A 27,892-nucleotide genomic window follows, 5' to 3' on the forward strand; every position below is an offset into this window, starting at 1 on the left:
TTTTATTAATATGAAAAGTGGGCCTATATTGACTGCTAGTCACAATAGAGATGTATTTGTAAAATATTCATATGGCTCTATTATAAACTGTTTATTTATTGAAAGCAGAATAATACTAAAGTTGATATAAAATTCTTGAGATACTGTCAAATATTCAGAACTGGGAAGAACAAATGTACAACTTAAAGAATACTACATTTAAAAAACATATGATCGCTTGCCGTATCTGAAAATAGTTTCATCCTAAATGATATGGTTACAGTCCTGATTGATCTGAGGACTAATTTATGAACTATATTTAATGTTAAAAAGTGGGTGCAGAGGGTTAAGAGAAAGCAAAAATGCAGTGCAACCAGAATAAAGAAACGTCCCTCATGACAAAAGTAAAATAATAAATAATAATAATAAAAAATGACAGCAAATGTGAGAATAGCAATGATATCGACACACAATCATAAAAGAAAGCACCGCTGCGGTTCTCATTAAAATGCTCACAATGCAAAAAAAAAGTTTTTCTGACAATATGGATGAAACCAGTGTTCCACATACAGCTCATTTTATTGCTGTACATTTTATATTGAGATCACATCTTTGGTCAGGTATGAGGAGTGAATTACTCCTTCACTCGCACATGCAAACTCAACTCAATGTAAACATGCACTCAGTAATTCAAGTAGTTTCTCAGGTCCATATTCTGTACGCTCTATTTTGTATCCAAATCAACACGCAAACACATTCTGCCTCTTGCTCTCTCTTTCAGTGTGTGTAGAGCGAGGCGGTGAACACAATGTCTCTGCGTATGGCCAGTGAGGCTTTTTCCATCTTGCTGCCCAGGACGGAGTCGCCCACAATGCGCGCAGCCTGTCTCACTTCCTTCAGGACCTCGTCCAGCCTCTGGATGCAGCGTACGATCGTCCCCTCTTGCACATCCGTCAGCTGGGCAATCTCAGAAAACGGCTACCAAACACAAAAACACAAAGTCATTATCCCAATAAGGTCCTATTTTGAAAATGATTTTACAAAGAAGAATATAGTATAGTGACTTTAATATCATAGCATTACAAGAATATGAATATTTGTGCAAAGTGCTATTATTAGAGAAGCTACATTTAAGATAGATAGATAGATGTGAACTAAATGAGCACCATAATAAGGCCGCTGTGATGGTTGGATGATTTGTGTTTTAAGGTCAGTGCTCACCATGCCTCTTGCCCAGCAGTATACAACCTCAGTCAGGCCAAACTTGAACTGGGCCACAAAGTCTTCAGCAGTCTGAGCTATCCCACAATCCCTCTGCAGCTCACCAATACGCTGTGCCACATTAAGCACTTGATTGATGCCCTACAAAAGCAAGAGAATGGAAAAATTATTTATAATTGTGTAACATATACATATACATACATACATATATATATACACACACACACACGTACACGTATTATATGTATATATAATCTAAATTATATGTATAAATTATGAAAAGCTTGGGATCAGTAATTTTTTAAAAGAAATGAATACTTTTATTCAGCATGAACACATTAAATGTATCAAAACAGACAGTAAAGATATTTATAATGTTACAAAAAATATAATTTCAAATGTTTCTTTAGTAGCAAATCAGCATATTAGAATGATTTCTGAAGGATCATGTGACACTGAAGACTGGAGTAATGATGCTGAAAATACAGCTTCGCATCACAGGAATAATTACATTTTGAAATATTATATATATATATATATATATATATATATATATATATATATATATATATATATATATATATATATATATATATATATATATATATATATATGTGTATATATATATATATATATATATATATGGATTTACATTTTATAGTAATGTGCTTGAGTAAAATGTAATTTTTGTTATATTCTGTAAACTACTGATGACATTTCTACCATATTTTAAATAAAACTTCCGACATGTTTATATTCATGTTTAGACGACAAACAATACCAATTTTTAACTTCAGAAGAGTTAAGAAATCAATATTTGGTGGAATAACCCTGATTTTCAATCACAACAAATGAAAACATTTATTTTGATCAATTGTCATTTTCTAAATTTTATTTGAAATTTGGAAGAAATGTTATCAGACCTTTATAGAATAAAACAAATATGAACATTTTGCTCAAACCCATACCTAGTAAATCCAGAGAAACTAAGGATTTTCAAGTGGTCTCTTAAGTTTTTTCCATAGCTGTATATGCATTGTATAATATTAATTATTTACTCATCATTTAATATAAAGTTTTATCTTCAATTAAAGTTATTGTTATATGTGACATATGTGTTATATGTGATTAATTCAATTAATTAAGTGGCATCTTGTGTAATTAATTAAATTAGATGTATAGATTTACAGATTAATCACAATGAGATCTCTTAGCACAGCGCTGCGTCAGTTTCTTTTGTCCTGTGCTCCACTCTTGTCTCCAACTGCTGTCTAAGTGCTTACGCAACTAGAGCAAGGCAGGCAATGTAGTCATGCAGTCAAACTGCAGCTACATTATCTGTACGCCCTCACCTCGCAGCGTTTGAACAGCAAGGGCTTTTTCACATTGGTCTACGAGCCTCTGTGAACTATATAACTCTTGTGTGTCATGACTTATTCACGGTCCCTTTAAAGCAATTCCATGTTTCTGGGCTGTTTGACAACACACACCTACATATTCGTGTGCAACTGCATCCTTTGCTAAAGGCATAAAGCTAAGCTCCCAGGCCACATCCACTACATTCTTATGAACATCTCTTGGGTGTTGAGATCAGAGAGCCGTATAAATTCACATCCATCCATAACCATGACGACAAGAGTATCTGATGCTTTATATTCTAATGGCTGTGGGCTCGAATAAAATGCTTGTTGTTTTTTCAGATGGGCATAATGTATTAGCATGTGTAATTCATAGGATTTCCTCATCTTTTAATCTTCGGCGGTTGTGAGAATATGCTGCATTACCTCCTGTAGCGTGTTGGTGATGTGCGGGTCTATCTGGGTGTTTTGCGTGAAGATGAGGCAGGACAGCAGGGCGGCGCTCTCCTCAGGTGCAAGAGGACTCAGTGTGTTCTCAAACAGGAGTTCAGTCAGCAGCAGCTCATGACTGCTGATCTGACACGCCACACGACCCTTCAGCTGAACCGCCCCAGTGCTGTCCACATACTGCAGTGCTTCCAACACCTGCGAATACAGCACTATACTGTTAGCACTGACTGTGGTTATAACATCTGTGACATTAGCAAACATTTAATGTTAAACAAAGCATAGCACAAAATTTTAATGACTGATGCACAAAATATCAGCCGCTGTATCAGTATTGGCCAGTATTAACATTTTAAATGATTAATTCTGGTCTGATTAAGAATGTTGGAAGCAAATAATATTAGGTATTTTTTTTCCATAATTAGAACAGTTTATTTGCTAAAAATTTACTCAACCTCAGGCCATTTAAGATATTTATGAGTTTGTTTCTTCATCAGAACAGATTTAAAGAAATTAAATCACCCATTCACTGCATCACTCTGCAGTGAATGGGTGCCGTCAGAATGAGAGTCTAAACAACTGATAAAAACATCACAATAATCCCCAAGTAATCCACACATGACTCCAGTCCATCAGTTAACGAGCATCGCTTCTGTCCAAAATATGAGCGTATAATCCATAATGATGTTTTCTCCAGTGAAAAAGTCCATCTCCCGATGTTCTCTCATATCAATATCCATTGACATATTTGTTTAGAACTGTTTTGGCTTGTAAATGGTGCTGGATCTGTGCACATTTCTCTCCTGATTAAGACAAGACGACCTTTTCACTGGATAGAGGACTTTATTTTAGCTGGATTTAAGTTAAAATTATGGATTTGTTTCTTACAAATACGTAGCTATTTGCTTCACAAGACATTAATTGATGGACTGGAGTGGTTTGGATTACTTGTGAATTATTGCGATGTTTTTATCAGCTGTTTGGACTCTCATTCTGACGGCACCCATTCACTGCAGTGGATTCATTGGTGAGCAAGTGATGTAATGCTAAATTTCTCCAAATCTGTTCCAATGAAGAAACAAACTCATCTACATATTGGAAGGCCTGAGGGGGAGTAAATTGTCCCATTGACAGTTCTGTTGTTGTTGTTTATTTACTCAGCTTCTCTTATTCACACATAAACATTGATCAAAGCACATATATAGAGCACAACATTATATGTGAATAAAAGCCTAAATTAAATACAACATGAAAATTTGGTCATTAATTACTTGTCTGAATTATACAGGTTATTGGCAGCAGGCCCACATATAATTAATTGACGCTAATATCTATATCTATATTTATATATATATATATATATATATATATATATATATATATATATATATATATATATATATATATATATATATATATATATATATATACACACACATACATGTATGAACAGTATCTCACAGAAGTGAGTACACCCCTAACATTTTTGTAAATATTTTATTATATCTTTTCATGTGACAACACTGAAGAAATGACACTTTGCTACAATGTAAAGTAGTGAGTGTACAGCTTGTATAACAGTGGAAGTTTGCTGTCCCCTAAAAATAACTCAACACACAGTCATTAATGTCTAAACCGCTGGCCACAAAAGTGAGTACACCCTGAGTGAAAATGTCCATCAAGGATCAAAACCTTTCATCAAAGTTGTCCTAAAACCTAAAAGCGTTCTTGTCTTAGGACAACTTTAATGAACTTTTTTGATCCACTTCAAATGTTGACTATTGTTTATACACACACACAAACACACGTTTATATACAAAACTCTTGTTGTTATTCATTTCATGACTGCATCTCAAAGAACATATTACTGTGCTATGAAATATATATCCATCTATAACGTGGACATGCAGCAGAATGAGTAGATGGACTGACCTTGATTCTCTGATGGTAGTCAGGCAGCAGTGTCAATGACTGATCTGACACCAGGAACAGAAGCTTGTCAAGCTCTTCCTGTACACTCATCCTCTCCTGCACACGTGCAAACTGAGCAAGATATTCACACAGAGAGAGAATATGAAAATGACAGTGAGAGAGAGCGAGTTTATCACTCTACTCCATCAGCGCACTGCAGAAGGTGAAGGCTGGAAGTGATTACTGAGAGCTAATGAGACACATCCTTATTCCTCCCTGCCACTGTCACACTCAATAAATGAGAGTCTGTGCACGTGGGAGAGTTACTGTGCCAAATTACTAAATATGCATGAGAAAATACAGGATACATTTAGATTAGAAATGACTTTTTTTTCCCTTTTGTCTGCACAGTGGATTTGGACAACAGAAGGAAAAACACTACCAATCAAAAGTTTGGGGTCGGTAAGTTTTTTTGTTTTTGAAAGAAGTGTCTTACTCTATACTAGTAATATTGTGAAATAGTATTACAGTCTAAAACAACCGTTTTCTCTTTGACAGGGTTTCTGCAAGCTTTTTGAAGACAAATTTAAGCCTTTTTAGAACCAAGTAAAAAACTTTAAGAAATAAATTGAATAGAACACAATACATATGGAACACATTACAATATGGTCTGTAAATGTCTTGTATTAGCAATGCTTCGAAGTATAAAAATTAGCGCTGTCAAACGATTCATTGAGATTAATCGCATCCAAAATAAAAGGTTTTGTTCACATAGTATGTGTGTGTACTGTGTATATTTATTATGTATATATAAATACACACCCAAGCATGTATATATATATATATTTTTTTTTTAAAGTTATGTTTATATATAAAATATATTTATATATTATATAAATTCTATGAATATAAATATATACATGTAAATATTTTCAAAATATATACTGCATGTGTGTGTGTCTATTTATATATACATAAATATACACAGTACACACAGATATATTATGTAAATAAAAACATTTATTTTGGATGCGATTAATCGTTTGACAACACTAATAAAAATACAACTTCCAACAGATCTAGAGTAAAAAAATAAGAAAAAAGTAAATGTCTAAAGATTCTTAAATCAAAATACATTTACTTGAAAAGCAAAAACACATCAAATGAGAAATTGATCAAAATTACAATCAAGAACAAATATCTTCCAAAAGGCTTAGAAAAATCTATTTAATTCAAAGGGAAAACATGTTGAGAACAAATTTGCTGCTTAATATTTTTGCGGAAATGTTATAATTTTTTTATGTTTTGTTTATTTTTTGATGAATAAAAGGTTCAAAAGACCAGCATTTATCTGAAATATAAATATTTTTGTAACATGTCACTTTTGCTCCACTTAATTCATCCTTGCTGAATAAAATTATTAATTTCTTAAAAAAACAATCTTACTGGCCACAAACTTTTGAATGTGACACATGAATATAATAAACAGACCTGTTCAGTGAAGGTGGGCGAGTGGATGCAGTGGAAGTCTTTCAGACAGTCCTGTAACACTCGTTGCCTCATCACTCCCTCCACCACATCCATACCCTTCAAGTGCAGGTCATTCACAGGGTCAAGGGTCGTAATGCCATTTGGATTGGCCTCAGCCAATCGCAGGAGCTCCTGAGTTGCTGTAGAAATAGCCTGACCTGGTGGATCCAGTCTAGGAAGGGAAGTTTATTTATTATCAGTACCACAGTTCAACTAATGCAAAACAATCGAGATGAGCACATACACACCTGAAGCGTGGCTGCTGTCTTTTATTGTAATTGTCGATGATTCTCTCTGGAATGACCTTGAGGGTTTTGATTGTGATGGCAGAGATGTCCTGCAACTTCAGTTTCTGCACCGTATGACTGCAGGGTCCTACACACACAGTCACACTGTAATGACACTTTAACAACAAAAGAAGCTGTAGAAGTAGGTGTGAGGTACATGGCGACAAGCTAACCGGTGGTGATTTACTGTGTGGGCAGGTAAGATTTGGGGGTGGATGTGATGCTGTGTGTGTGTGTACATGTCTGCTCACCCTCTGGAATAAACAGTGAAGTGCTGTAGATGGGATGTAAGACATTATTAGACTGATCATCACCCGCCGCCTCCTCATTACCCTTCTCACAGATAATGAGCGCGGTGAAAGTGCGATTTACTGCATCGTTGGACACCTGTGGGAGGAGATGATGGGAAAGAGAGAGAGGAAAACAAATAGGGGAGAGTGAGCTAAGCTGTGAAACTTTCTACTTAAGTTGTCCTCTGGGAAATACACTACTGTTTAAAAGTTCATTAAGATTTTTAAAGAAATTAAACGCATTAAATTGAACAGTATAGTTACAGAATATTTCTATTTCAAATAAAATATGTTCTTTTGAATTTTATATTTATCCTTGAACCTATACTTGAAAAAATGCATCATGGTTTCCTCAAAAATATGAAGCAGCTGTTTTCAACACTGAAAATAATCAGAAATGCTTCATGAGCAGCAAATCGTCATATTAGAATGATTTCTGAAGGATCATGTGACACTGAAAACTGGAGGAATGGTGAAAATTCAGCTTTGCGTGATGGGAATAAATTATATTCAAATAGAAATCAGCTCTTTTAAGTTGTAATAATATTTCACAATATTACTGTTTTTAATCACATACAGTAAATGCAGCCTTGTTGAACAAAACTTCTTACAAAAACATTAGAAATCACAAACTTTTGAAAACTTTAGTGAAACTATTAAAGTATAATACTATACCTAATCATATTAAAGGTTGTCTGCTATACACTCAAATTAGAAGAAAACATCCTTGATATACAGCCACAGAAATATGACTTTAAATAAAAACCGATCCAGTGACACAGCTAAGGCTAACTGTGTAATGAACCATAAGGAATACAAAAATAACTTACATTCAAATAAAATTATAAACACATAAGTAAAACAACTAATGCACATTTCAAACTATTTTGTAATAGCATCTGTTTAGTGGATTAAGTGGTGGTGCATCTTACCTCACTTTCCCCAAATGAATATGTGACAGTCTCAATGGTCATTGCTGCAGATGTGTTTATGGTTAGAGGAGGAGAAGATGACAGTAAAATGTGTTCATTACTCAGTCACACACCTGTAGAATGACTCCCAGGGCGTTGTGATGCTGGCCGTTGTTCACTATTAACACCCTCCCCACAGACAGAGCTTTGAGTCCATTCATTGACTCCAGCATAGCTCGCTGCCACACACATACACATTACTATAAAAATATAATGCAATTTATATATGTATATATTTTTTAAATGTTATATAGAAATAAAAATCTACAAAAAAGGATATATATAAACTAGCTAAATGTTATCATAATGACTATGTTGTTTTATTTAATTAAGAAGAAACTGTCATTTTGCTCATGTCTTTGGTGTTATATCACCTGTTATAATAACAACACAGAATTGTAAATATTTTACCAATTCAAATCACATCAGTGTTATTTTAGTATTCATTTCATTGAAATACTAGAATAATTTTTTATAACATTTAATTAGTTTTTGTTTTTATATTTTTTGTTTATTATATTTGTATATTTCATTTTTTAATTAATTTTTAAGTATTTTTTTTTTACTTGGCAACTAGTTGAAATAAGTTTTTTTTATTCATCTTAGTTCAGTTAAACTTTTTTTGAAGTAACATTTTTTTTTATGGTTTTAGTTTTTGTTCAGTAACCCTGAATAAAATTTAAAATCAAGATAATTCTTTTTTTAATTTGATTAATTAAATTCTGTCATTTAATCTGAAATCAACTGTCCAAGTTTTTTTTTAGCTGGTTTGTAACTGAGTATAATTGCTCAAATGCTGTGAATCGAGTGTACAGCTCTGTGATAGTGCTCACTATGCTCATATAAATGTGTGTGTGTGTGTGTGTGTGTACCTGCAGGGTCTCTGTGGTGATGCGCAGCTCTGTGATGGTGTGGTAATATGACAGTATATCAGATAACTGCCCCTCCGTGTCCAGCGGAGGGAGAGAGGAGAGTGTGTTTCTCAGTTCACTTATTCTCTTCTCATGAGCCTGAGCAACACAAAGACAGAAATGATTTGGCTAAGCGAAAGGGTTTCATAACATTTCATCACATATTTCTGCCTTTTGCAAGATTGAATTACCGAGGCAGTTACTGGGGCATGCAAACCCCACAGACATTTCAGCGTCACCCAGGGGCTGCTGGGAAATGAGGCCGTTTACCTGCGTATCCCTGTGGTTCTCAGAAAAGCTCCTCTTCATCATGTCGGTGACCCTCAGGGCCTCCACACGCAGCAGATTCAGGATCATGGCGTAGGTCAGTCTGAACTGAGACTGCAGGACTGTCGGCTTCCCCTGACACAGAGAGAAACGCCACACATTAACACCATCTCTCTCTGCTCTTGCATATTTAACTCCATTTCATTTAAAGGTGACATAGCACAGACTTTTTCCGTGTTTAAGTGCTATAAGGGGAAGTCGTGGCCTAATGGTTAGAGAGTCGGACTCGTAATCCAAAGGTTGCGGGTTCGAGTCTCGGGCCGGCAGGGATTGTAGGTGGGGGGAGTGAATGTCCAGCGCTCTCTCCACCCTCAATACCACGACTGAGGTGCCCTTGAGCAAGGCACCGAACCCCCAACTGCTCCCCGGGCGCCGCAGCATAAATGGCTGCCCACCGCTCCGGGTGTGTGTTCACGGTGTGTGTGTGTTCACTGCTGTGTGTGTGCACGATGGATGGGTTAAATGCAGAGCATGAATTCCGAGTATGGGTCACCATACTTGGCAGTATGTCACTTCATAATTGGGTCTCCAGTGTATCTACCAACGCAGAAAATGTGAAAAAGAACAACCTTGTAACTTTGTTTTGGTAAGCCTTCCTCTGCAAGCTTGTGGACAAAGAGCCACTCAGATTTCCCCGTGACGTATAAAGGGGATCTTATTATTATATTACCGTCCCTTAATCTGCAAGTTTCCACCCACGGCGCCGCCATTGTGTTTTTGCAAACATTGTACCAGTTCTAATGCCATGGCGAAAGTTTGAGCAATGCTTGCTAACTGTTCTGTCTTTGGCTGCACAGACAAGCACAGAACACTATTTAGAATCCCAGCCTCAGAGGACACAAGAGAGCAGTGGATTTAGTGATTTATTTACTGTATATTACTGTAATCATTACGTTTATGATTTCTTTCCCAGCTGTTTACCTTCACAGACATAACCGACTGTTTTTGTAACTCATGTGTTTTTAACATAAACTTGCATATATTTGACAGTTTAAGCGCAATAAGACATAAAAGAGAGCTTATTTTGTTACTCACATGCAGTATGCGCGTGCTTCGGATGTGTGCGTTCAGAAAACCGTATATCAGACGTTTAAACTAATATGGCTTTAAAACATGATAATCAAAACCAAACAGATGATTTTTAGCAGAGTATCTGAGGTACAAGCTGTAAAGGCACTATTCTGGAAAAGGGGGCGGGGGCAGCAGCTCATTTGCATTTAAAGAGGCATGCACAAAAAATCCACTCAAAATAGGCATTTTCAAAATGATATAATAAATGATCTGCAGGGTATTTTGAGCTGAAACTTCAGACACATTCTGGGGACACCTGAGACTTATATTACATATTGTAAAAAAGGGATATAGTAGGTCTCCTTTAAATCATTCATTTATTGATTGCCAATATTTGAGCTAAGACTATGGTGTACAGACAAATACAATAACAAATTGGCTTCAAACCATGAAAATAATAACATGAGGACACAATGTAAGGATGTGTGTATCATGATTCTCATTGTGCTCATCCAGGGTAATTAGAGTGGGGAAATGGAGTTGACATACAGTGGAGATCCAATCACACAGCGGCCCTTGACAACACACTGTGCGTTATTACAGCATCAGCTGCTGTTGCCATGACGTCCATGACATGGAGCTGATCAGCACACAGATTACTGTGCCATTTGAAAAAAAATGCATCCCGCATGGACTGGGTCAAACTCATCAGCAGCTCAAATGGATAATGGAATTCAAATGTTTCATGCTCTTTTCAAAACAGTAAGGAAATTACTCGTAAAACTAACTATATCATTACATTTTCTGAGGATCTGTCTGTGGAAAACTCGCCACCATGATGCTAGGGGTTGTGGGAGATTGCCAGGATATTGCTATGCATTTGCAAACATGTCAGAGTATTTTAAACATATCAATGAGGTGGTTTCTGACTGGTCCAATTCAAAAGAGCCCAGGTCTCTATGTAACAGATATTCTGGCCTCTGAAAATGAATTTGCAATTAAATTAATAATTGCCTCTTCAGTGCAAGTCTATGGGATTTATTTATTTTATTTAAACTATTAAAAACCATTTTTGTTAACTCAAATAAAGCTGAAATAAAATAAAACTGAATTATTAGATGCAATACTTAACAAAAACATCAGCTAACTGAAATAACAACATACACTAAGTATTCATAGTGTATGTTGTAATCCATTATATCTTTCCATAAATGATTGTAACCACAGTTAAAATGCATTATAATTTTGGGAGATTTGTCTGATGTTTTAATGCGTTATACTTTCTAAAGGTGTAACAATGAATAGATAAGTATTATAATGTATTATGACTGTGGTTCCAATCATACAATGCATTATAAGGCATAATTACTGCATTAAAACTACTTTCATGATGCATTATATATAAAGGCTTTAAGTAAACTGTTAATATTTTATATTATATATAGAATATCAAACAAAGTGTAGTATATTACATATTTATATGTATGTTTAAAAAGCATTAAAATGTCAAAAGTACATAAAAACAAACTAAAATTAAAACAAAATATTAAAGGTAATTAAAAATATTAATATTAATAGTATAGTATAAAATAACACTGATTCACTAACACTAATAACACTCAAAATCAGCCCTCACGGCTGTGGATTCTGGTATGTGCGATGTGAAGAGCACTAGTGAATGCTGGAGAATTTTATGCAGGAATAGCAGTGTATGCGGTCAGGGAATCAGGGACAGGGTTAATTGACTGAACAGCTGTGATGTGAAACAATGAGAGGTTAAAACAGCTCCAGCACGCTGGACACTTTAATGAAGAGGAGCCCATTCACCCACACTCCATCCACAAGAGGAGGACAGAGGTGCACTCACATGCTCATGACTCTAAAAAAAGACCAGCAGCATTTGTATTTGTCTCCAGATTAAACAATCAGGCTGTGATTTACAAAGAGGAGATTGCTACAGAGAGTGCTACAGTAATGGTCGTAAAAATGGAGGACTTCACTAATCATGTCCAATTTGGGCTCTTTTTTTTCCGTTTCTGTGTTTTAGTCATCCTGAGGAGAATCATCAGCAGTGAGGCATCAGGCCTGACCTTAGGTGAGAGATGTAGGTGTTTAACACATACTGCTGCAGTACTGACCAGCATCATAGCGTGGAGGTCTCCCATATCATGAACTCCAGCCTTACAGAGGATGATAACCGTCCCTGTAGCATCCAAACCTCTTCTGCCTGCACGGCCCGCCATCTGTATGTACTCACCTACACACACACACACACAGTTTAGTACTATGATACTCTTGATCAACATCAGACTAAACCAAAAAAATTGTATACATTTACATATATTAAACAACAACACTGAGCTTTTTTTTTTACCATTTGAGGCCATTAAGATTTTTTGGCATTGTGATTTCATTATTATTTAATTATTCAGGGGGGGGGGGGGGGGGGGGGGGGGGTCTGTGAATTTTATTTTAGATTAAAATAATCATAAATTTAGTACAGAAAATATTACCATGATAGTATCATTTAAAGGTTTGGAATCAGTAAGATTTAAATTAATTAAAAGTGTCAGTAAATACATAAATATTTCTAATAAAATCTCAAATAAATGCTGCTATTTTCAACAGTTTGGACAAAAATATTAAGCAGCACAACTGTTTTTAACATTGAGAATAATAAGAAATGCTTCTTGAGCAAATAAAAATACATTAAAATAAAAAATATAAAAGAATATTTCACAATATTACTGTTCTTAGTGTATCTTTGATCAAATTTTAAAACATTAAGAAATGCTAAACTTTTGAATGGTAGTATATACTTAGAATTATCTTTCACTATAATTTTAATTATAGTATTTTTTTCCATTATAGTAGATTACTGAGAGAGAGTTTAATTGTGTTTGTCATAAAAATCACATGAAAAATGTTCCTGACATGGGTTTCATTTTCTTAATTTTTTTTATTTTAATTTTAGTCAAATGTATAATTGTCTTAAAAATTTAAAATAATAATTGATAATTTTTCTTTATTTTGATTTCAGGGGTGAAACATGACCCAGACACACTTTTGATATGTATAGTCACATTTATCCAAATGTTTTATGAATATCTATTTTGTCTGTCTTGTGTACTTTAGGCAACATGCAAAATGCTTTCGACGCAATGCATAAAACAGAGTCATCTACACTCAAACGTGTGCTGCATCTTTAAAAGCGGCCAGCTATACTCTCTCCCTCTCCCCTTTTTCCATAAACACTATTATTAGAAGAAAAATAGACTGAAGCATACTCAAGCATCTCTCTCACATACACACATCAAAGGCCTCCTGCTGTCTTCCCCCAGTCTGACTGCAGTCCAGTCACATGTGCACAAACATCTGCACTACTCCAGCATAATTAATCTGCTCATTCATTAGAGATGGCTAATTCATCAAACACCTGGCCATCAGCAGCGTCTGTCTGCCTGTAGCGCCTCCGCCAACAAGTATCTGACAGCTTCTTAGAATTTCTATTCTTATGATAATACAAATCAATTATCATTTTAAATGAGAATACCTGCAACAGGTGTGCTTAAGAGATGCAAGTCAGGATATGTTTGGACAAAACAGGCATTTCGTTGTTTGTAATGCAAGACAGCAAAGGAGCTGAGTTTTTACCAGGCAGCAGGTTTCTGAAACCCGTGCCGTCATGTTTGCGGATGCTGTCGAACACGACAGTTCTGGCAGGCATGTTCACACCCATGGCAAACGTCTCTGTAGCAAACAGCACCTGAAAGAGAGAAAGATTGTACGTCATCAACTTTTTTTTTGTCTTTAATCAAATATGCAGTTGTGCTCTTAAGTTTACATACCCCTTGCAGAATGTGCAAAATGTTAATATAATAAAAATAATAACTGAATTTATAAAAATGACCCCATTCAAAAGTTTACATACTCTTGAATCTTAATACTACGTGTCATTTTCTGGATGATCCATGGCTGTTTTTATATTTTCTGAGTCCCTTGTTGGTCCCGAGCAGTCAGAAAAACCCTCCAGCTCCTGCACATTCTTTGGTTTTCCAGCATCTCCTGCATATTTAAACCCTTTCCAAAAATGACTGTCTGATTTTGAGATCCATATTTTCACCCTGAGGTCAACTGAGGGACTCATACACAGCTATTACAAATGCTGAAAACATTTACTGATGCTCAAGAAGGCAACACAATACATTAAGAGCCAGAGGGTGTAAACTTTTGAACAGGATGAAGATATGAACATTTTTCTTATTTTGTTAAAAGATCATATATTTTTTCATTTGGTACTGCACTTAAGAAGCTACATAAATACTTAAATGTTTCCCAGAAGACAAAATAAGTACAATTTACCCTGATCATCCAATTCAAAAAGTTTACACCCCCAGCTCTTAATGCATTGTGTTGTCTTCTTGAGCATCAGTAAATATTTTCACCTTATATAATAGTTATGTATGAGTCCCCCAGTTGTCCTCCATGTGAAAAGATGGATCTCAAAATCATACATTCACTGTTGGAAAGGGATCAAATGTGCAGAAAATGTTGGAAAACCAAAGAATGTGCAGGAGCTGGAGGATTTTTCTGAAGAACAGTAGACAAGGGTTTCATGAACAACTATCACAAAACAGAAAGACATCGTGGATCATCCAGGAAACAACACACAGTATTAAGATTCAAGGGGATGTAAACTTTTGAACGGGGTCATATTTATAAATTAGTTATTATTTTGTCTTGTGGAGAATATTTAAGCATGTGTTATGTGAAATCGCTTATTCAGGACAGTATTAAATTAAAAAAATAACATGCAAAATGATTAACATTTTCCATATTCTGAAAGGGATATGTAAACTTATGAGCACAACTGTAGCTATAAATTTAGCTTTTGGCTATTCATATATTGCTTGTACAAAACAAGTCCATAAGACAAACCTTTACTAAACCTCTGGAGAAGAGCATCTCAATAATCTCCTTCAGAATTGGCAGGATGCCGCTGTGGTGAACACCAATCCCTCTCTTCAGCAAATCACGCATCGACAGGATCTGTGGTTAAAAAACAATGCTGATAAACACCATAACTCTATTAAACTGACTTTTAAAAGGTGAACATTGACCAGGCTAATTAATCAACAAATATACTGCAATTCTGAACCTAATGCAACCAATTTGTTTTTAAATTCATTACAAATTTTGTAAAAGGATAATGCATATCTTTGGTTTTCACATATGTTTTTTAAAATATATTCAAATAGAAAACAGCTTTAATATTTCACAATTAGAGATTTAACTGTATTTTTGGTCATATAGTCACAGCCTTGGTGAGCATAATAGACTTCCGGTAACTTTACTTTGCTTAATTTTACTTAAAGCCATTATGCATAATGCATTATAAAGGTATTCATAATGTACTCCGCAATGCATTATATCTTTTAATAAGCAATTGTAAGCAAAATTTAAATGCATTATAATATTTGCAAATTCATTGTTACATCTGATATTGGTCATTTTCATGTGTTTTTATACATTACACTTTCTAAAAATGTAGCTATGAAAAGATAATTGCTATAATGTACAATAACATTCATAGGATCATAAGATGCATTACAAGGCATAATTAATGCATTAAAGATACTTTTATAATGCATTTACATATAAAGGCTTTAAGTAAAGTGTTACCAGTCTTCTTTCAAAAACATTAAAAAAAAGCAGTGAACAGCAGTGTATATTTAAAATTGTTTAAAAATTAAATAATGCATTTTCTTTTATTGCATTACAGTAGTAATTATTCTTTTACATTACAGGAGGTTAACTGTATTTAACTGTCATTAACCTACTGTCATGTTAAAAAACAAAACATTATTTACTATTGTAATGCAAAAAAAAAGTAAAGACAACTCGAAGTATACGCTACTATTTAGTATACACTAAATAACTTATGACAGTTCAACAGTGCAAAACATCTTAAAGTCCTAAAAATAGCCTTAAAGTAATTATTACCTTTTTTTTACTTTTTCAGTTATCATTAAAGTGAGTTTGCAGTCTGTAATTTTGTATAAGGTATAATTTATCCTTGTTTTCCAGATATCAGAATCAGGCAATGAAAAACCAGTTGGACACTGGAGCCAAATCTCATGTACCTGCGGTAACTGCCGATCGCCTCCTCTCAGCCTGGTCAGGCTCTTCTGCAGGAAGGAGTGGATCTCGCTCTTCTCTATGGAGCTGGTGAGGTCCAGAGAGGTCAAAGAGCGGGCGTTTTCATCACAGCGTGTCCGAGAGAAGGTGAACGCCACCACTGGAGTCTGCTGCCTCTGAGACAGATAGTTCAGCAGCGTCTGCCACACGGCTCGATCCTGGGGGAGCACAACGAGGATGAAGACAACACCGTAAAAACACTGCAGCTGTTAGAAATAAAGACCTGCTATGTTATATAGCCTGTTTAAAAAGAAATGATGAGAGGTTCAGACGCTGACCTGACTGGCTGTTGTGTTGTGCTGCGATACGTTCTTTGTGCCGAAAGACTGTGCATGTTTACTGGTGCGTTCCTTCTTGGCTTCTACTGCAGCATAGTAGCTGTAAAACAAAAGGTTTATTCAATTTGAAAGCCCTTTTCTATATCTTTGAAAACCTCTTCTAAAGTCCATTTACATTGTTAGTCGAAATATGTTAATCAAAGCTTTTTTTGTGTAAATGTAGTTTTATACACCACTTTCAACCCTTTTCTGGCACTTATCTACTAAATAAATTCTAGTTCTGCCTGACAAACGATTAATTGCATCCAAAATAAGAGTTTTAAATTGTAATAATATTTCATAATTTGATCAAATAAATGCAGCCTTTTTAAGCATAGTTATTTAACAAATATTTGAAAACAGTAGACATCTTGAACATCTTGAATAAATCTGAAATGCACCATCTGTGACATAATCTGTACCCTTTAGTAAGGAAGTTTCCAGTGGAGTCCAGTAACAGGAAGAGCTCTTTCTGAGTCTTGGTGCTGTTGCCGGTATACAGATAGTGCTCTAGAGGAACAGGCCTTTTAATTGTGCTGATCACATAGATGGGCCGCTTCTTGATACGCCTGGGGACAGACAAAGCACAGTAAAACCGTATGAGCCACACAGTCTACATAGAGCAGGATAAAATCTGGTTTCATGGCTTTGATAATACACACCCGATCCATTCACTGAACTCCACTGCGTTTGGCACTGTGGCACTCAGCAGGATGATGCTAACATGCTCCGGCAACATGATGAGCACTTCCTCCCACACCACTCCCCTCTGACAAACAACAACATCATATGAGATCTGAATGCAGTAAAGAGAAAAGCATAACTGAACTAGATTTTTGAACTGAAACCATCACCTCTGCATCATTGATATAGTGAACCTCATCAAAAATGACCCATTCCAGATCTCGAATGACCTCGGACCCGTTATAGAGCATAGATCTGTTAGGAGGAAGACATATTGATGAACGACGATTGTAAGAAAATGATGAATTATGAGTAACTGACATGAAGGCCTGCTATTGGATAATCACCTCAAGATCTCAGTGGTCATGATGAGACACGAGGATTCAGGGCTCAGCTGGACATCTCCAGTCAAAAGTCCCACATCACTGAACGTGTTCTTGAAATCTCGGAACTTCTGATTGGACAAGGCCTTAATGGGGGACGTGTAAATGGTCCTGTCAGGAGAAACAGTGACATTAGTGTGAGCCATACATCTAATGTCACAGTAAGGAAAGATAAGTTTACTTATTTGGCATATTTCACACACAATGGCAATTCAAAGTGCTTTACATTTATGCTTTTAACACAGTTTAAAAAAGATCACCAAAATTGCAATTACATTTTTTTAAATACCTAATATTCAAATGTTTGTAAGATTTATTATTATTTTTTTAATCAGCAAGCATGCATTTTTTTTTTTAAGTGACGATAAAGCAGTGTTATTTTTGTATATTTTTTTTTATTTGATTTTATACTTTCTACTTTCACTTTCATTAGGGCCCAAGCCAGTAAGGCGCAGGGCCCTATTGTTCTTCTAAGGATTATTATTTAGGGCCCAAGCCAGTAAGGCGCAGGGCCCTATTGTTCTTCTAAGGATTATTATTTTTTTTTTTTTTTTTTTTTTTTTATTTTTTTTATTTCAATCATCCGGGCACTTTTGGGGGCCTTAACGTGCCCGAAAACTCTCGAAAATTGGCACGCACATTGGAACCTGCGGCCATTAGGACGCCGCTGAGGCTGGGACCCGGGCGTGGCACAGGGGCTCTACGGCGCCCCCTGGAAAATTGTCAGAAAACTTGATGTATAGCTCACACATACTTGCACGTATTCATATGAAACTCGGTACACATATAGAACTCATTGAGCTGAACAACTTTCACGCAGCATGTCTTAGGCTCCGCCCAACAGGAAGTCGGCTATTCAGGGCTGTTTAAAAAGCGCATGCTCTGGAATTTGATATACTCCTCTGAGGATTTCCATACGATTGCCACCAAACTCGGTGAACATGATCTCAGGACATTGGGGACGCTAAATTGCGAAGATATTTTTGATATGTCGAACGGTTTGCCCGTGGCGAGGCGATGAAGTTATGGCGAAAAATGAGACCCAGGAAATGCCTAATAACGTCCACATACATTGTATGATGTAGATCAAACTTCAGAGATTTGTTCGTTGTATGATGCCGATCGGATAGATGTGACTATTATGACTGAAAGTTATAGCGCCACCAACTGGCTGCAGGAAGTGTGTCGTTTTCAAAATGCTTTGAATTCAGCATCTTATTTTTACTCGATTTGCTTCAAACTTCACCAGAATAATGTCAAAACACGGCCGATGTAAAACTGTGAAGGGAAGATTGATATCTAAAATTATGTTGCCATGGCAACGTGTCAAAGTTGAAAATTCGTTTCTGGTGATTTTGAGGCAGATAACATGTTTAGAATGTCATGAAACTCAACACACATATGAGTATTAATGATAGTTAGACACTGGAAAAAGCTCATATACGGGCGTGGAAGAGGCACTCTATAGCGCCACCTTTTGTCAAAAATGAGGGGGTTAGTTTTAGCTACAGACCCCAAACTCGGTACATAAATTGTTCTAATTAATCCGGACAACTTTCTAATTTACAGTCATTAGCTACGACCAACAGGAAGTCGGCTATATTTATTTTAATGTGGGTTTTTTTTAAAAACGGGCTGTAAACAAATTAATACTCCTCCAAGCAGAAACACAGAAATCACACCAAACATTTTTTATCATGATGCCAAAATACTGAAGATGCTAAATTGCGGACGGATTTAGGATATCTTGAACGATGATTTAATGGCAATTTATTAAAGTTACAGTAAAAAAGATCATTTCTTTTTTTTTTTTATCTTTTAAGAGCAGCTTCCAAACACTTCATAAAAAATTACATACACAGAACAATACAGTCTGAGGATATGTGATTAATTTTATGAATTTACAATACACTATGCAGAGGAGAAAATTTGAAAACTATCAGAGAGTTAGACTTAGACTGCTTCTGAGTGAGAGATCCCTGTCAGCCTGCAGCTGAGTGAGGGGTGGGGGTGGGGTGGGGTGTGAGTGACTGTGTGAGTGACTGTGTGGATTGAGCCAGTGGGTGAGAGAGAGAAAGAGAGAGAGAGGGTCTGTTTTTTTAAATCTTTAAAAAATGCTTATAAATCATTAAAGATTTTGATAACACTTTATAATAAGGTCTCAATTCTTAACATTAGGAAATGCATTAATTAACGTGAACTAACAATGAAAAATATATTTTTACAGCATGTTAATTTTTCCATGATAGTATGAACTAACAAAGAACAATTTTTTTAAAGCATTTATTAATCTTTTTAATGTTAGAAAATTAGTCATGTTCAAAAGATAAACTTTAAAATGTAATAATATATAAACACATTTTGGAATTAATATTGATCAACATTAAATGGTATATAATTATTAATGATTATATATATATATATATATATATATATATATATAATGATAGCTACAGACACCAAACTCGGTACATAAATTGTTCTTATTAATCCGGACAACTTTCTAATTTACAGTCATTAGCTACGACCAACAGGAAATCGGCTATTTTTTTTTTTTATGTGTTTTTTTTTTTTTTAAACGGGCTGTAAACAAATTCATACTCCTTCAAGCAGAAACCAAAAATTCACACCAAACATTTTTTCACATGCTTCCAAGATACTGAAGATGCTACATTGCGGACTGATTTAGGATATCTTGAACGGTGATTTAATGGCAATTTATTAAAGTTACAGTAAAAAAGAACACTTTTTTTTTTTATCTTTAAAGAGCAGCTTCCAAACACTTCATAAAAAATTACATACACAGAACAAGACAGTCTGAGATATGTGATTAATTTCATGAATTTACAATACACTATGGAGAGCAGAAAATTAAAACTATCAGAGTTCTCCTGTCTCTGTGCTTCTAATGTTTGCGGTGGGTGACTGGGTGGGTGACTGACTGTGTGAGTTCAGTGAGTGTGGAGGGGGAGAGAGAGAGAGAGAGGGTCTGTTTAAACTTCTCAATAAAATCCTTAAAAAATGCTTATAAAGCATTAAAGGTTTTGATAACACTTTATAATTAAGTCTCTTTTGTTAACAGTAGGGAATGCATTAATTAACATGAACTAACAATGAAAAATATATATTTTACAGCATGTTAATTCTTCATTGATAGTATGAACTTACAATGAACTTACAATGAACAAAATATTTTTAATATTAGAAAAATAGTCATGTTCAAAAGATAAAACTTTAAAATGTAATAATATATTAACACATTTTGGAATTGATTTTGATAAACATTAAATGGTATATATTTATTAATGATGTAAATTAACAACAGTTAAATAATGTTGTTTTTAACATTGGTTAATTCACAAATAACATTAAATATTAACAATATATGTTTTACTTTATTCATTTGTGTTAGAATAAATTATTCATGTTAGTTAATGGAAAAATAAATCATTAAAAAATGCTTATAAATCATTAAAACCTTTGGTAACTATAATAATTTCTCATTTGTTAGCATTAGTAAATGCATTAACTAACATCAACTACCAATGAAAAATATATTTTCACAGAATTTAAAGTTTTATATGTTGTTCTGTGTGTGTGTGTTTCACAGAGTTGATGGTTTGGAATAACCCTTTAATTGCCGTATCCCTTAAAACCAAACTGCCAGAGGGTTACTGTAATGTGTGTGCTCGCTGGGCACCGTTTTATCGATGCCACCGGGATGGCGTATGCTGACGGCTTGGGCCCGTCATCGCTGCTCGCAGCTATATTTTTTATTTTTTTTTTATTTTTTATTTCAATCATCCGGGCACTTTTGGGGGCCTTAACGTGCCCGAAAACTCTCGAAAATTGGCACGCACGTTGGAACCTGCGGCCATTAGGACGCCGCTGAGGCTGGGACCCGGGCGTGGCACAGGGGCTCTACGGCGCCCCCTGGAAAATTGTCAGAAAGCTTGATGTATAGCTCACACATACTTGCACGTATTCATATGAAACTCGGTACACATATAGAACTCATTGAGCTGAACAACTTTCACGCTGCATGTCTTAGGCTCCGCCCAACAGGAAGTCGGCTATTCAGGGCTGTTTAAAAAGCGCATGCTCTGGAATTTGATATACTCCTCTGAGGATTTCCATACGATTACCACCAAACTCGGTGAACATGATCTCAAGACATTGGGGACGCTAAATTGCGAAGATATTTTTGATATGTCGAACGGTTTGCCCGTGGCGAGGCGATGAAGTTATGGCGAAAAATGAGACCCAGGAAATGCCTAATAACGTCCACATACATTGTATGATGTAGATCAAACTCCAGTGGTTTGTTCGTTGTATGATGCCGATCGGATAGATGTGACTATTATGACTGAAAGTTATAGCGCCACCAACTGGCTGCAGGAAGTGTGTCGTTTTCAAAATGATTTGAATTCAGCATCTTATTTTTACTCGATTTGCTTCAAACTTCACCAGAATAATGTCAAAACACGGCCGATGTAAAACTGTGAAGGGAATATTGATATCTAAAATTATGTTGCCATGGCAACGTGTCAAAGTTGAAAATTCGTTTCTGGTGATTTTGAGGCAGATAACATGTTTAGAATGTCATGAAACTCAACACACATATGAGTATTAATGATAGTTAGACACTGGAAAAAGCTCATAAACGGGCGTGGAAGAGGCACTCTATAGCGCCACCTTTTGTCAAAAATGGGGGGGTTAGTTTTAGCTACAGACACCAAACTCGGTACATAAATTGTTCTTATTAATCCGGACAACTTTCTAATTTACAGTCATTAGCTACGACCAACAGGACATCGGCTATATTTATTTTAATGTGGGTTTTTTTTTTAAACGGGCTGTAAACAAATTCATACTCCTCAAAGCAGAAACACGTAAATCACACCAAACATTTTTTCTCATGATGCCAAAATACTGAAGATGCTAAATTGCGGACGGATTTAGGATATCTTGAACGATGATTTAATGGCAATTTATTAAAGTTACAGTAAAAAATAGATTTTTTTTTTTTTTTTTATCTTTTAAGAGCAGCTTCCAAACACTTCATAAAAAATTACATACACAGAACAATACAGTCTGACGATATGTGATTAATTTCATGAATTTACAATACACTATGCAGAGGAGAAAATTTTAAAACTATCAGACAGTTGTTACAATGCTTCAATGAGTGAGAGTTCCCTGTCAGCCTGCAGCTGAGTGAGGGGGTGGGGGTGGGGTGGGGTGTGAGTGACTGTGTGGATTGAGGAGCTGGGTGAGAGAGAGAAAGAGAGAGAGGGTCTGTTTTTTTTAAATCTTTAAAAAATGCTTATAAAGCATTAAAGGTTTTCATAACACTTTATAATTAAGTCTCATTTGTTAACAGTAGGGAATGCATTAATTAACATGAACTAACAATGAAAAATATAATTTTTTACAGCATGTTAATTCTTCATTGATAGTATGAACTTACAATGAACTAACAATGAACAAAATATTTTTAATGTTAGAAAAATAGTCATGTTCAAAAGAGAAACTTTAAAATTTAATAATATATTAACACATTTTGGAATTAATATTGATCAACATTAAATGGAATATAATTATTAATGATTATATATATATATAATGATAGCTACAGACACCAAACTTGGTACATAAATTGTTCACATTAAGCCGGACAACTTTCTAATTTACAGACATTAGCTACGACCAACAGGAAGTCGGCTTTTTTTTTTTATGTGTTTTTTTTTTTCAAAACGGGCTGTAAACAAATTCATACACCTCCAAGCAGAAACCACAAATTCACACCAAACACAGAACAAGACAGTCTGAGGATATGTGATTAATTCCATGAATTTACAGTACACTATGGCGAGAAGAAAATTTTAAAACTTATCAGAGATATCCTGTCACTGTGCTTCTAATGTGTGCGGTAGGTGACTGGGTGAGTGACTGACTGTGTGAGTTCAGTGAGTGTGGAGGGGGAGAGAGAGAGAGAGGGAGACAGAGAGAGAGAGAGAGGGAGACAGAGAGAGAGAGAGAGAGAGAGAAAGAGAGAGAGAGAGAGAGAGAGTCTGTTTAAACTTCTCAATAAAATCCTTAAAAAATGCTTATAAAGCATTAAAGGTTTTGATAACACTTTATAATTGAGTCTCATTTGTTAACAGTAGGGAATGCATTAATTAACATGAACTAACAATGAAAAATATATTTTTTAAAGCATGTTAATTCTTCATTGATAGTATGAACTTACAATGAACTAACAATGAACAAAATATTTTTAATATTAGAAAAATAGTCATGTTCAAAAGATAAAACTTTAAAATTTAATATTTAATATATTAACACATTTTGGAATTGATTTTAAACATTAAAACATTGATTTCAACATTAAATGGTATATATTTATTAATGATGTAAATTAACAACAGTTAAATAATGTTGTTTTTTAACATTGGTTAATTCACAAATAACATTAAATATTAACAATATATTTTTTACTTTATTAATTTGTGTTAGAAAAAATTATTCATTTTAGTTAATGGAAAAATAAATCATTAAAAAATGCTTATAAATCATTAAAAGCTTTGGTAACTATAATAATTTCTCATTTGTTAGCATTAGTAAATGCATTAACTAACATCAACTACCAATGAAAAATATATTTTCACAGAATTTAAAGTTTTATATGTTGTTCTGTGTGTGTGTGTTTCACAGAGTTGATGGTTTGGATTAACCCTTTAATTGCCGTATCCCTTAAAACCAAACTGCCAGAGGGTTACTGTGATGCTTGTGCTCGCTGGGCACCGTTTTATCGATGCCACCGGGGTGGCGTATGCTGACGGCTTGGGCCCGTCATCGCTGCTCGCAGCTATATTTTTAATTAAAGTTTTAGGAATTTTGTTGTTTTTTATTTTAAATGTTTTCATATAGTTTTTATTGATTTGTATTATTGGTTTTAGTTTATTTATCTTTTGATGTCTGATCTTTTAGTTTATTTATCCTCCAAATCTTTTGAATGGCAGTGTATTAAAAAGAAAAGAACAAATAACTAAAATGAAGGAATCAGTTGACAATGGGTCTCACATACACACCTGGTCATGTGTTTCTGGGAAAGTGCAATTGCGTATTCAGCCACCACAGTCTTGCCAGCAGATGTGTGAGCCGCGACAAACACCGAGTCATGAGCTTCCAGTTGGAGAATAGCCTGCTTCTGAAACACATCCAGCTCGAAGGGATACTGAGGGAAGAGAAAAAAAACAACCCAAACCTTTATTTTAGCAAACTCACAAAAACCACGTGCATTATAGCAGCTTTGCACTTAAACATAACAAAACGATGAACATATAGTGAGTTCTGACCTTGAAGGCTGGATCAGGGATACGCTTGTAGAAGTCTTTACAGGGTGAGCTGATGTCCACAGGAACAGCCCATTTTTTATGGTCTCCCTTGTCTTCTTGCTGCAGTTTCTTCTTTTGCTCACTCAGACCTACTGTGTTCGCTGAAGGCTGAGAAGGAGAGTTGCCTGAATCCTGAGGAGTACATGTGGTTAAGAAGAACATATTTTGAAAATTATAAAACAAACACTAATGTTGGGTAAATAAACAAATGAGAATTCGTTCTAAAAATTGAACACACTTTAATTCCCAGGTCCTCCAGGCTGTTCGTTCTGGGAAGTTTAGCAGTCTCCTCTTTTTGTGAAATGCCCTCTTTCTCCTCAGGTTGAGCGTCAATGGCATCCTCAAAGGTCGACAGGAGGGACAGCAGGTTCACCTCACTCTTCGTGGTTTTGGCTTATAAAGGCATTAAAGAGATGAATTAAATCCTGTTATCATTTACTTATCCTCATGTCGCTCCAAGCCTCTAAAACTTTCTTTCTTCGGCAGAGTTTTAGAGACTAAAGATCTTATGTGTTCTGCTGAAGAAAGAAAGTCATACAAGTTTGGAAAGTAATTGATGATAGTTTTTTTATTGTTGGATAATAATGCACAACTTAAAGTGGGATTATAACATGTCATATATGCAGAGAGCAATAATGAAATCCAACCTTTGTCACTTAAGTCCATACCAGCCTTCAGCCCAGGAGGAACCGTCAACAAATCTAAGGCAAGAAACAAACTGTCACAGTTTCTTTTTCTCTCTCACACACTCACAAAGTATTGTTCACTACCGACAAAACAAAACAGACCACCAACCTTTCTCAAAGTCAATATCTTCTTCCAGCTCTGACTTTTTCTTAATCTGCTCTAACGTCAGTTCTTCCATTCCACCTATACGAGGACAGCAGAATTTAAAAACTGGATCATTTTTAAACTCAATTATGAGAAATGTATCTAAATATGAATTACTGAACCTGGCAGGAATGGATAGTTTGTGTTACTCCCTCTTAGGCTCTCTGATGGGGGTCCAGGCTGTCTTTGTAACGAGAGAGAATTTTTGGCAGACAATCCCGTGTCCTCTAATAACACCTGACATAAGAAAAAACAATGTTATATTCATTATAAAAATACATTATATTTTAAAGAACATTTACTGTGGTTTCCTTGTCCACATTTAAAAAAAATGAATTTTAATTTAAAGATGAAGAGCATATTTTAGGCAACACTACTGGTAGCAACTGAACTGCAAAATAATGACTGTTTCCAAACAGATTTCCATTGGCTGGGCAAGCAGATAGTCTGACTCAAACTAACCCTTGGTTGAGTTGAAAGATGAAATATTTGGGTTGTTCAAATAAACAAAGCAATATTTTTATGAATCACAGCTTTTACATTCTTCCAGAAATCAGCCTATTATGTTCATTATTGTTTTAAATAAGCTTTTATTTGCAGTTTTCATTTTAATTTTACTTTAGGTTTTTGTAATTTGTGCTTTTGTACTTTTTTTTTTATTATTAGTTTTTGTCTGTATTTAAATATTTATATTTAATTGATTTTTATTTTAGTTTCAGTAATTAATTGTAATACTTTAACTATTTCAACTACCAATTTTAATTAGTTGCCAAGGCAGGTTTTTATATTACATCTAATTTAATTTCAATTAACATTTTTTTTTAATAGTTTTAGGTAACAATAACAACACTGCATCTATCTTTGAAGATAAAAATGGAATAAGTAAACAAAATGTAAGATCAGCAAACAGAATGTAGTAAATGTTTTCCAGTGTTACCTCAGTGAAATCCAGCAGCATACCGGTGGTGGGATCTCTGACCACAGACAGACCAGAGTGCAGTGGAGACAGCGAGCAGTGCAGGAGTGAGTCCAGCTCTTTGTCTCGCGTACTTATCCTAAAGGACACATTTGCAATAGACAAAACTGAGTAAATATATAATATATACATATATATATATATATATATATTGCAAAGACAAGCACTATGTTCTGCATGTGTCTCATACTTAAGGAACTTGTGGAAGGCATCATCTACATCGTGTACCGGAAGCCAAGCAGGGTCTCGGAGAAAACGCTTTTCTACCTCTGTTTTTAGATCCAGACAAGTAGGAGGGAGCCCATGGGGAAGCTAAAGAGAGTAAGAATGTACCATAGAATATAAAGGATTGGCTTACACAAATGAATCCCACTGTTATTTTAGTACTATTAAATGACTAACCGTGCTGTGTGGAGGCAGGGGTTTGTTTTTGGGCAGTGGGTGTGTGATGAGCTCAAATCTCCCCGAGCAGCCCATCTCCAGCAGAGACAGGGGCAAATCATCAGCACCCAATGGGGGCAAATCTACACACAGAAGAAAACAGCAGTTCAACAGTAGCACTGTAACTACAGGCAAATACAAAGAGTGACACCAAAATACTCATAAAACCCATTCAGATGCAGTTTGGCTGTCATAGGAGCGAATTATGACACAAATCAGCTAAATCCTAAACTGGCTGCTAACCATATTATTACACCACACCAGGTAAACACGCAGAATTACAAATTCCAAATAAAATAAACTACTACTATATTTTTCATACCTATTTTGTCCATGTCACTGCAGTTCTTCAGTGTCAATAAAGTATCAGTCCAGCAGGAAGCTACGCAGAACTAAAGGGACGGAAGGTTTTTTTATTA

General features: G+C 35.2%; 1 protein-coding gene across 1 annotated transcript; it reads right to left on the minus strand.

Moving 5' to 3' along the window:
• Positions 1–77: 77 nt before the first annotated feature.
• LOC306846974 (superkiller complex protein 2-like) lies at positions 78–27,873 on the minus strand. The gene is made up of 29 exons (XM_079380703.1): positions 27,796–27,873; positions 27,435–27,556; positions 27,223–27,344; positions 26,994–27,111; positions 26,179–26,293; positions 26,021–26,095; positions 25,873–25,926; positions 25,464–25,618; positions 25,187–25,357; positions 24,920–25,065; positions 17,790–17,936; positions 17,613–17,697; positions 17,421–17,527; positions 17,181–17,327; positions 16,720–16,819; positions 16,387–16,599; positions 15,182–15,292; positions 13,898–14,009; positions 12,382–12,500; positions 9,176–9,307; positions 8,867–9,004; positions 8,069–8,173; positions 6,985–7,120; positions 6,695–6,821; positions 6,408–6,618; positions 4,938–5,048; positions 2,985–3,203; positions 1,201–1,341; positions 78–957 (listed from the first exon to the last, which is right to left on the minus strand). Exons 1-29 carry the CDS (start codon positions 27,806–27,808, stop codon positions 757–759), a joined length of 3,753 nt encoding a protein of 1,250 aa, XP_079236829.1. The 5' UTR covers positions 27,809–27,873; the 3' UTR covers positions 78–756.
• Between the last annotated feature and the right edge of the window lie 19 nt (positions 27,874–27,892).

Source organism: Barbus barbus (assembly GCF_936440315.1).
Source record: "Barbus barbus genome assembly, chromosome: 27".
Classification (NCBI taxonomy): domain Eukaryota; kingdom Metazoa; phylum Chordata; class Actinopteri; order Cypriniformes; family Cyprinidae; genus Barbus; species Barbus barbus.